Source organism: Oncorhynchus masou, chromosome 10 (assembly GCF_036934945.1).
Source record: "Oncorhynchus masou masou isolate Uvic2021 chromosome 10, UVic_Omas_1.1, whole genome shotgun sequence".
NCBI classification, from domain to species: Eukaryota; Metazoa; Chordata; class Actinopteri; order Salmoniformes; family Salmonidae; genus Oncorhynchus; species Oncorhynchus masou.
In genome coordinates this window covers 12,173,555-12,185,666 of record NC_088221.1, presented here as the reverse complement: position 1 = coordinate 12,185,666, position 12,112 = coordinate 12,173,555, and the positions used below count along the sequence as shown (strand labels likewise).

General features: G+C 42.4%; 1 protein-coding gene across 2 annotated transcripts in view; it reads left to right on the top strand.

The window, feature by feature from the left end:
- The window catches only part of LOC135547152 (kalirin-like), a 279,689-nt gene that overhangs the window by 138,479 nt on the left and 129,098 nt on the right, over window positions 1-12,112 (top strand). For both annotated transcript variants that reach the window (XM_064975865.1, XM_064975866.1), the window contains exon 9: window positions 1,584-1,814. In XM_064975865.1, the coding sequence (XP_064831937.1) occupies window positions 1,584-1,814 (231 nt within the window). The remainder of the gene's footprint in view (window positions 1-1,583; window positions 1,815-12,112) is intronic.

The window sequence follows — 12,112 nt, the reverse complement described above, 5'->3', positions numbered from 1 at the left end:
GTAATCCCCCTTTTATATGAGATATATACAATGTTTTTTAAAAGACTGTCATAAGCATGGATGTACTCTGCACATAACGTTGAAATGTTGCCCTTAAATGAAGAAGTCCTTAAATCAGATCGTACCAGACACAAAACTCTTTCATGTAAGTGTTTCCCTGTACTACAGTTTTATATCAAACATGACCTTTACCCGTCACATTGAATCCATCTGCATTGCACCCTGTGTGACACGTGGCCTGTTATGCATTACGTGGACCTCTGTCCTTCCATGTCAGATTTACTCGCCACAGAAGATCCTGTATGATGATAGGTTTGTGGTTGTGTAGCATTTCACTAGATGACTCTGCACTCCACGTACTTTTTTCCTCCTTGGTTGTTTTATTTTGAGCGTCATCTCTGAATAGGTTGCTATAAACGTCTCTGTGGTTTGAACCAAAAAAAGAAAGGCTTTGCTGTTCTCTTCCATATTGTGCCATAGATGAAGAAGAAGAAAAAAACCTCATCCTGATGCACCAGAAAGTGGATGTCATTTAGCGATTTAGCTTTGACTTTGCTTCATTTAGGACGGTGCTTGTGCAGCAAGAACAGAACAGAGGTGATTAGCAAGGAACTGACTTTCAAATCCCTTATTTTCCTCAAACTTTTCTTTCCACATAATGAAACTAAGATTTGACTGACATGACAAGCATCAAGATGAATTGTGATACTGTATCTAATGCAGACATAGAGTTTCAAAATCTCTGGGAGATTCTCAAAATTCCCAGGTTTTCCCCAAAAAATCCCGAAATCGGGAGGAAATCCAGGAATCCTCCAAATGTGATTTGTGGGAAAGTTGCAACCCTGTAGTAAAATAGGGGGTGCTTATATTTGTCGTGTTTCAATGCATGTACAAGTGTGAGGTGTAAAATGGGAATGTGTTTTTTGCGTATCCCATCTCCCCCTGAGACAGTGGTGTTACTGCCAGGGATCAGATATTATTGACAGTGACCCTGGAGCAATTAGGGTAAAGTGCTTTGCTCAAGGGCAGATTGACAGATTTGTTTCACCTTGTCAGTTTGAACTAGCAACCTTTGTTTTGTTTTTGTAAACCTTTATTTAAATAGGCAAGTCAGTTAAGAACAAATTCTTATTTACAATGACAGCCTACTGGGGAACAGTGGGTTAACTGCCTTGTTCAGGGGCAGAACAGCAGATTTTTACCTTGTCAGCTCAGGGATTCGATCCAGCAAACTTTTGGTTACTGGCCCAACGCTCTAACCACTAGGCTACCTGCTGCCTCTATTAGGAGGATTAGCCTAGCTCTCGCCTAGCAGTTAGAGCATTGGGCCAGTAACCCGGCAGGGTAGCCTAGTGGTTAGCATAATAGGTTGGAAGGTTGCAAGTTCAAATCCCCGAGCTGACAAGGTGCAAATCTGTCGTTCTGCCCCTGAACAGGCAGTTGTTCCAAGGCTAGGCCGTTGTTCCTAGGCCGTTGTTCCTAGGCCGTCGTTGAAAATAAGAATTTGTTCTTAACGGACTTGCCTAGTTAAATACATTTAAAAAATAATAATAAATAAATATCACATCCCTCTCTGTCAAAAGGTCAGTCAGGATGGCAAGGCACTGCTGGATGTCCTCCAGAGACCATTGAGCCCGGGGAACTCGGAGTCTCTGACGGCCACAGCCAACTACTCCAAGGCAGTCCACTGTATCTTGGACGTGGTCCACGAGGTCCTGCACCATCAGAGACGCCTGGAGAGCATCTGGCAGCACCGCAAGGTCCGCCTGCACCAGAGGCTACAGCTCTGTGTGTTCCAACAGGACGTCCAACAGGTAACTAGCATCGTGTTTATATACACGTGCAAACGCCAGAGTATTTGAGCGGTTGGAAATTCCACTCATCGATCTCGGATTGGTCTTTGCACACCGTTCTGACTCTGCAAAAAAATTGCTCAGTGCTCACGGGGTGGGTGGGGTGCCGCTCCATTCCTTTTTTTCACGTTTCTTTTTTTTTCATTTAACAAATACTTTTGTGACTATGTACCACTTGGTTTTGAAGTAGAATGTCGTAACATTTCACCATCATGTCGTAGGCTATTAAACCAGGGCTTACCTACAGTAGGTGATAGGCTGTGGCCACTGTGTTAAAAAACAAATAGCTTATTCTCTAATCTATTCATCATCAGATACTTCAGTTGTAACTGGCTCTGTTGCGACTCACATTTGACAGTTGCTAGACAACTTTAGCACTGTTACAAACGTAGCTCCACGCCGCTCACATCCCCTGGCAAACCCACACAGTGTTCGGCCTCCTGCTGTACATCACTAACTGTATTGTAAATAGCAAAATGAACATGACGACACAGTGTAAATGAAATGCTGCATCTTGAATCATATGTTGGTGCCCCGCCTCTTCAGTCACTTGTCAGGGCTGTGGGAGTTGTAAGGACTTAGATGTAGCCTATAGAAATGCTCTATGGCACACTAGTTTATTAACAGTATGAGGTTAGTAGTTCACGGTGTCAATCTGCTCTGTAGAACATGAGTCATTTATTGTTTTGGTTGAGCCCATTTTAGAGAACACAGTTCCTTGCCCTGGTGCTGCAGCAAAATATGAATTTACATCTCATAACTCATATGGCTCTGTGTTGACTCCGGGTTTGAAAAGGAGTCCATATTTCAAACGAGCAGCGTGAAGAAAGAGGAGTTTTTCAACAGTTAAGGGGAATTACTTTTCATGAGCAGAATTGTTACTCTAATATTTCTCATCTGGAACGTGCTCAGGAGGACAGTTAGTATCCCTTGCGTTGGCCATTTTGGAGAAGGGAAGAGCTGCAGTCTGGGAGTGTGTCCCAAATGGCACCCTATTCCCTATTTAGTGTACTATTTTTGACCAGGGCCTATACAGAATGGCGCTGGCATGTACAGTATATCGGCCGTTTTACGCGATCCTGACCAATTCTGCTATTTTGTGTGTTTCTTTGCACTGATCTTAACTTTTTTTTGTACATAATGTTTCCACCATTGTTTCCTATGACATTAAAGAGCCTCTGGACCTAGAACAGCGATCACTAATCTCGATTTGGATGAAGAATTATACTCGACACTAGGAAGAGGAAAATAAGACGATATAGAGGGCGATGTGGGGGCAGCCTGATAAACTACGATATAGAGACCAACGTGGGGACAGCATTATGAAACTCCGATATAGAGGCCGACCTGGGGGCAGCCTGATGAAACTACGATATAGAGGCCAACGTGGGAAGACCCTGATGAAACTACGATATAGAGGCCAACGTGGGAAGACCCTGATGAAACTACGATATAGAGGCGAACGTGGGAAGACCCTAATGAAACTACGATATAGAGGCCAACGTGGGAAGACCCTAATGAAAATACGATATAGAGAACAACGTGGGAAGACCCTGATGAAACTACAATATAGAGGTCAACGTGGGAAGACCCTAATGAAACTACGATATAGAGGCCAACATAGGAAGACCCTAATGAAACTACGATATAGAGGCCAACGTGGGAAGACCCTAATGAAACTACGATATAGAGGCCAACATGGGAAGACCCTAATGAAACTACGATATACAGGCCAACGTGGGAAGACCCTAATGAAAATACGATATAGAGAACAACGTGGGAAGACCCTGATGAAACTACAATATAGAGGTCAACGTGGGAAGACCCTAATGAAACTACGATATAGAGGCCAACATGGGAAGACCCTGATGAAACTACGATATAGAGGCCAACGTGGGAAGACCCTGATGAAACTACGATATAGAGGCCAACGTGGGAAGACCCTAATGAAACTACGATATAGAGGCCAACATGGGAAGACCCTAATGAAACTACGATATACAGGCCAACGTGGGAAGACCCTAATGAAACTACGATATAGAGGCCAACGTGGGAAGACCCTGATGAAACTACGATATAGAGGTCAACGTGGGGGCAGCCTGATGAAACTACGATATAGAGACCAACATGGGAAGACCCTGATGAAACTACGATATACAGGCCAACGTCGTAAGACCCTGATGAAACTACGATATAGAGGCCAACGTGGGAAGACCCTGATGAATCTACGATATACAGGCCAACGTCGTAAGACCCTGATGAAACTACGATATAGAGGCCAACATGGGAAGACCCTAATGAAACTACGATATAGAGGCCAACGTGGGAAGACCCTAATGAAACTACGATATAGAGGCCAACGTGGGAAGACCCTGATGAATCTACGATATACAGGCCAACATGGTAAAACCCTAATGAAACTACGATATAGAGTCCGACCCCTGGGCACCCTGATGAAACTACAATATAGAGGCCAATGTGGGGACAGCCTGATCAAACTATGATATAGAGGCCAACATGGGGACAGCCTGATGAAACTAATATATAGAGGACGACGTGGGGACAGCCTGATGAAACTACGGTATAGAGACCAACATGGGGACAGCCTGATGAAACTATGATATAGAGGCCAGCATGGGGACAGCCTGATGAAACTATGATATAGAGGCCAACATGGGGACAGCCTGATGAAACTATGATATAGAGGCCAACATGGGGACAGCCTGATGAAACTATGATATAGAGAACAACATGGGGACAGCCTGATGAAACTATGATATAGAGAACAACATGGGGACAGCCTGATGAAACTATGATATAGAGGGCAACATGGGGACAGCCTGATGAAACTATGATATAGAGGCCAACATAGGGACAGCCTGATGAAACTATGATATAGAGGCCAACATGGGGACAGCCTGATGAAACTATGATATAGATGCGAACATGGGGACAGCCTGATGAAACTATGATATAGAGGCCAACATGGGGACAGCCTGATGAAACTACGATATAGAGGCCGGCGTGGGGGCACCCTGATGAAACTAATAAATAGAGGACGACGTGGGGGCACCCTGATTAAACTACGGTATAGAGGCCGATGTGGGGGCACCCCGATGAAACTACGATATAGAGGCCAGTGTGGGGACAGCATGATTAAACTACGATATAGAGGCTGATGTGGGGGCTTCCTGATGAAATTACGATATGGAGGCCAACGTGGGGACAGCCTGATGAAACTAGCGAGTGAATAAACCACCTCTACTCTCTGTTCCAGTGGAGAATGTACAATCACTGGAGAACAAACTAGACGAGGTCCGTTGGAGTCAGCTCTAATTCCAGCAACAGAACCGAGCCAAGTCTGGGATACAAATCAAGAACTGACCTCTGATCAGCCAAGCCAAACAATATATAACCAGTCCACCAGGGACACTGGGGCGCTGTTGACTCAAGCCTCACTTACCTCACAAACTTAAGGAATAATTACTAGGCATAATCTTAGAAAATGTTACCAAGGATTCAATAGCCTAAAAAAGCAATGCTGTGTGTGTGTGTGTGTGTGTGTGTGTGTGTGTGTGTGTGTGTGTGTGTGTGTGTGTGTGTGTGTGTGTGTGTGTGTGTGTGTGTGTGTGTGTGTGTGTGTGTGTGTGCGCGCCCGCATGTATGGTAGGGTGTGTGTGTATCAGCTTTCTTTGTCATGTCAGGGAGAATCATAATCACACATCGTCTCTCACACCTTCCTCCTCTTGCAGTATGGCTCATTTTGGGTGAATACCTCTCACCACTCCTCTCATATCTCCTCCTCTCCCTACCTCTTTTTCACTGTGATAACGAGTCCACTCCCCCCTCAATGAGGCCAGTCTCTACTATTCATCATTCAATGTGCGTCCCAAATGACATCCTATTCCCTTTATACCGTTCTACTTTTGACCACGGCCCATGAGGCTCTGGTCAAAAGTAGTGGACTATATAGGGAATAGAATGCCATTTAGGGACGCACATCCAGTCATTGAAGTATGACTTGTGTTTATTAGATAACACATGCCAGAAAGTACTTCACAGGCACAGCCAGTGAAATTAGTGTGATTGGATTTATCATTCCTTGATTAGGGCCTATTCAATGTAAAAATGAAGAAAAGACAAGTTCGACTGTCGGCCAGTTTTCATTTCAATCCGATCTGCTTCAGTGTCTATTGTGCTTCCGACGTGTTTTCTGCTGTTCTGATTTGTTCCGTAAACCAACCTACCTTTCTCTCTTTCCCTGAGAGGGTATTGAAATGGCTGTCATTTGGGAAGCAACTGGAGTAATAGAACAATGTACTAGATAGAATACAACACAGTGAAAGCCACACTGGAGAGATGGAAACAGAAACAGTGTAGTGTGCAGTCCAGTGAGTCCACCTGCCCACAGTCAGAGTGGAGCTCATTTATAGGACCCAAACTGAACCCTATTACCGGTTAAGTGCACTAGTTTTGACGAGGGCCCCATAGGGTAATGGCCAAAAGTAGTGTACTATATAAAGAATAGAGTGCCACTTGGGACTCATGCATGGAGAGAGTAGCATGCATTTAGTTAGTTCATATGCTCAGTGTATACTCACAGTGCCCTAGTTTATATACATTTACTCAAGGGAACCACATCAGGGTAGTTCATTGATATTCATATCATGTCAATGATGTTTACTTGGAGTGGTTTAATGAACACCCTTATCTGTCTGACAGCACCAACTGCTATCAGCAGCTACAGTATGCATGCCTCTCTCTTTTTCTTCTCTTTCATTTCAATCCGATCTGCTTCCGTGTGTGTTGTGTATCCGACGTGTGCTTTCATGTTCTGATTTGTTCCGTAAATCAACCTTTCTCCCTCTCCTCTGAGAAGGTATTGAACCCTGTCTCGCTGCACTGCACACATTAATTTCAACACAAAACAAAGAGAGACAATTCGTGTCTCTAGTTTCATCTGAGAAATAGAACTCCTTCACCTGTGTGTCTGCCCAGCTAGCACATTTGGTTCCTTGGAAGTTGTGGGAAAGTACATTTTTGGTTTCCCACTGAATCTGTGTCACTCCCTGGCCATAGAGGGGCTTTTTATGCTCTCTTTTGGTTAGGCCAGGGTGTGACTAGGGTGGGCGTTCTATGTTCTTTTTTTCTATGTTTTTGTATTTCTGTGTTTTTGGCCGGGTATGGTTCTCAATCAGGGACAGCTGTCTGTCGTTGTCTCTGATTGAGAACCATACTTAGGCCGCTTGTTTTCCCACTATGGGTTGTGGGTAGTTGTTTTCATGTGCTTCACCATACAGAACTGTTTCGAGGTTCATTGGCGCACTTTGGTTATTTTGTATTCAGTGTTCAGTTATATTTTATTAAAATGGACACTTACCACGCTGCGTTTTGGTCCGATCCTTCCTATTCCTCATCCAAGGAGGACAACGATCGTGTGAATCGAATCGATCGGATGAATTCCCAGATTCCCATGAATTCCTGATTATTATTTTTTTTAATGTTGCCTGTTCTTGGAACGTACATTTTTAGGTTGCAGGGAGGTTCTGAGAAGGTTTTACTATGTTTCTCTGAAAGTTTTCCTGGGAGGTTTAATTAATGTTTTGAGAACAGAAATGATAGGTCATTTGAAGGTAATTCATTAACATTCTAAGAGCATGTAAGACTTTTAATATCACTGCTTGCTTAGTTTGGGTTAGCTGTTTTAAACTCCAAGTAAAGATAGGACACATGGAAATTCATTTGCTTAAGCATTAGTCATTGAAAACACATTTATTTTTTTATTGTGGCACAGCATCAGTGAGATTCAAACCTATGATATTCTGTTCTCTCTCCATGGAATTAGTCCACTGCATCACCAGGATGGAGCTAGCATGCCATGTTTTTTTAAATTCACACAAATCAAAAATCCCAAATTTTTGTCTATTAGAAACAGACCCCTTTTCAAAGGAAACATGCACTTATTAAGATCGGGTGTGGCCAATTAGTGGGCTCAGCTAACACACCTAAACAAACTTAACAAGATGGAGAGTTTTGTTGATGCTGACAACAGAATGTATATGTTTTTAAATAACATTCTTAGAATGTTCTCTGAACTTTACTCAAGTTTTCTTGTGGTTTTTGTGGAACGTTTTCTTAACGCTCTCGGAACAATGAGAACATGACTTTAAATAAAACCATGAGGAAACCTGTAGGAAACGTTATGGTGAAGTTCTGAAATTCAGAAGAACGTTGTTTCTTAACGGTCTCTGAACTATTTGAGAACATTCCTAATGTCCAACCAGTTGGAGGACATTCCTGGAGCATTACCAAAATGTCATTTAAATGTAACCATGTTTGAACTTTTAGGAAACGTTCTGCTGAAGTACAGAAAAAAAACAAGAAAATAAAGTTCCTTAAATGTGCTGTGAATGCCAAGTTATTTTATTTTTCATCCTGCAACATTCCCAGAAAGTTGTATGCAAAATAGCCATAGGACAACCACGCTCTCACCAAGCTCTAAGAAACACATGTTATTACAGAAGGTTACGTGCTAGCTGGGTGTGGAGCTTCAGATCAGAGCGTCAGCGTTTTTGTTCCAAATGGCATCCTATTCCCTATATAATGTACTACTTTTGACCAGAGCCGTATGGGCACTCAGTAGGCAATAGGGTGTCATTTGGGACACACAAAACGTAATACAACAAATGTACGAGATAGAATACACCACGTTGAAAGCCACACTGGACTTGCTGAAACAGAAACGGTGTACTGTGCAGTCCACTGCGTGTCTGGCCCCTGCCCTTGGCCCTCTGCCCGCAGTCAGAGTTGAGCTCAGTGGTAGGGGGGTGACTTTGTTTACAGCCCACTAATTACATATTGTTAGGAACAGATGTCCACGAAGACTGTACTGTACATTTAGTTAGTACACACTGTATACACATGGTTTGCCTAGTTTACAGTGCCTTCGGAAAGCATTTAGACCCCTTGACTTTTTCCACGTTTTGTTACGTTGCAGCATGAATTTCAAATCACTTCAATTTAGATGTTGTGTCACTGATCTACGCACAATAGGCCATCATGTCAAAGTGGCATTATGTTTTTTAGAAATGTTTACAAATTAATTTAAAATGCAAAGCTGAAATGTCTTCAGTCAGTAAGTATTCAACCCCTTTATTATGGCACGTTTATATAACTCCAGGAGTAAAAATGTGCTTAACGAGTCAGTTGCGTGGACTAACTATGTGTGCAATAATAGTGTTTAACATGATTTTTGAATGTCTACTTCATCTCTGTACCTTACACAAACAATTACAGTGGGGCAAAAAAGTATTTAGTCAGCCACCAATTGTGCAAGTTCTCCCACTTAAAAAGATGAGAGATGCCTGTAATTTTCATCATAGGTTCACTTCAACAATGACAGACAAAATGAGAAAAAAATCCAGAAAATCACATTGTAGGATTTTTATTGAATTTATTTGCAAATTGCCGTAGAGGAAGGAAACCGCTCAGGGATTTCACCATGAGGCCAGTGGGGATTTTAAACCAGTCACAGAGTTAAATGGCTGTGATAGGAAAAAACTGAGGATGGATCAACAACATTGTGGTTACTCCAAAATACTAACCTAATTGACAGAGTGAAAACAAGGAAGCCTGTACAGAATAAGACTATTTCAAATCATGCATCCTGTTTGCAATAAGGCACTAAAGTAATACTGCAAAACATGTGGCAAAGAAATTAACTTTTTGTCCTGAATACGAAGCATTATGTTTTTGTTATATCCAACACAATACATCACTGAGTACCACTCTTCATATTTTCAAGCATGGTGGTGGCTGCATCATGTTATGGGTATGCTTGTCATCGAGAAGGACCAGGGATTTTTTTTTAGGATCAAAAGAAAAGTAATAGAGCTAAGCACAGGCAAAATCCTAGAAGAAAACCTGGTTCAGTCTGCTTTCCAACAGACACTGGGAGACTGAATCACTGAATCCACCTTTCAGCAAGCCAATAACCTAAAATACAATGCCAAATATACACTGGAGTTTCTTACCAAGACAACATTGAATGTTCCTGAGTGGCCTGTTTACAGTTTTGACTTAAATCAGCTTGAAAATCTGTGGCAAGACTTGAAAATGGCTCTCTAGCAGTGATCAACAACCAACTTGACAGAGTCGAAAGAAGTTTAAAAAGAATAAGGGGGAAATATTGCACAATCCAGGTGTGCAAAACTCTTAGAGACTTACCCAGAAAGTCTCAGCTGTTATCGCTTCTAAAGGTGATTCTAACATGTATTAACTGAGGGTTGAATACTTATCTAATCAAAATGTGTTAATGTTTTCTTTACCATTAATGCAATTTTAGAAAGTTCAAAGTTCTTTCACTTTGACATTACAGAGTATTTTGTATATGTTGTTGACAAAAAAAATACAATTAAATCTGTTTTAATCCCACTTTGTAACACAAGAAAATGGGGGAAAGTCAAGGAGTGTGAATACTTTCTGAAGGCACTGTTCTATTTAAGCAAGAGGATAACTGCATCAATGATTGCGAGTGACTTAATGTGAATCAATAAGAATGAGCTGAGATGATGTCTTGACACCCCTACTTTCTGCAATGTTTCTGTCTCTCACTCAGTTGACAGACTGTATCAGGGCCTGCAGACTCCCATAATCTCTGTTACTCCAGAGATCTCTTTCTCATATGAGTTGGTACAGCTTCTCATTTTCCTGTTCGGATTACCCTGTCAACAGTTTAGCAAGACAAGATTATGCTTTCTCTCTCCGCCCCTCTCCCCCACCCTTTCTCTCTGATTTAGAGGGGTTGGATTAAATGCGGAAGACACATTTCAGTTGAACGAATTCAGTTGTACAACTGACTAGGCATCCCCCTTTCTCTCTGTCTCTCTCTCCCTTTTTTCTTTTGATTTTGAATGCGGGGCGGTCTAATTTAGAGATAATCAAACGTAATCCTTTGTTCTATGTTTCCTGACTATGCCGGGCTTTTGGTCAGTGATTGAAGCCTCCGCAATAGCAGGTCAGGGCTGGGGTTATCAGCAGAGCACATGAGTGACTGCTGCGCCGCACTGCACCACCAAGCAACAGACCGTGTTAATGGGACACATTTCAAGCCTCTGACTCATAGGATGCGTCCCAAATGGCACCCTATTGCCTATTTAGTGACCTATTCCCAATAGGGCTCTGGTCAAAAGAAGTGCACTAGGTAGGGAATAGTGTGCCATTTTGGGATGTGGAAATACTTTGGGCATCCAACTGCAAGTGACTTGTCAGGAGGAAGCAGTGTTGGAGGATACGTGGAGGAAGTTCTGCGCTATCCAAGGTCATCTGCTCTATAACTGTAGCCAGATTTAAGAGGAGTTGGGGAACCTGGGGCTCTCTCTATACTCTCCTCCCTCCACATTTGTGTTAATCTAATGACATTCCTCTCATTTTTCACAAGGTATAGCATATTTTTGGATAGGGGTAAGATATAGTGATGCTCTCACTCAGGTTTATGTGACAGTGGATAACAAATGAAAGGGATAGCACTCAAATGAAATAAACTTGAAATAAACTGTTACTTAGGCAACAGCAAGATGGTGCTTTATGTATCTGCGTATTTGTGAAGGTCAGAAATTCTCCACCCCAATGTGCTACTCACCCAGCTAGCACATTTGATTCCTTGGAATTTGTGGGAACTTCCAAGGTTTCTCATTGGTTCTGCGAACAAAGCCATATGTTTCCGACCAGTAAAACGTAATTTTTTTTATAACATTCTGAGAACTGAAGTGAACATTTCACCTGTTTTGGGGACAAAGATGTTTAGGTTGCAGGGAGGTTCTGAGAATGTTTTACTATGGTTCCCTGAAGGCTTTCCTGGGATTTTTTATTAATGTTCTGACAAAGAAAATTATAGGTTATTTGAGTGTAATTAAATAATGTTAACAGAACTTTTAATAAAACCGCTAGAGACTAAGGAGATGATTGTAGACTATGGGAAAAGGAGGACTGAGCACGCCCCCATTCTCATCGACGGGGCAAGAAACTAAAAAGATTTGGCATGGGTCCTCAGATCCTCAAAAGGTTTTACAGCTGCAACATCAAGAGCATCACTGCCTGGTACGGCAATTTCTTGGCCTCAGACCGCAAGGCACTACAGAGGGTAGTGTGTACGGCCCAGTACATCACTGGGGCTAAGCTGCCTGCCATCCAGGACCTCTACACCAGGCGGGGTCAGAGGAAGGCCTTAAAAATTGTCAAAGATCCCAGCCACCCCAGTC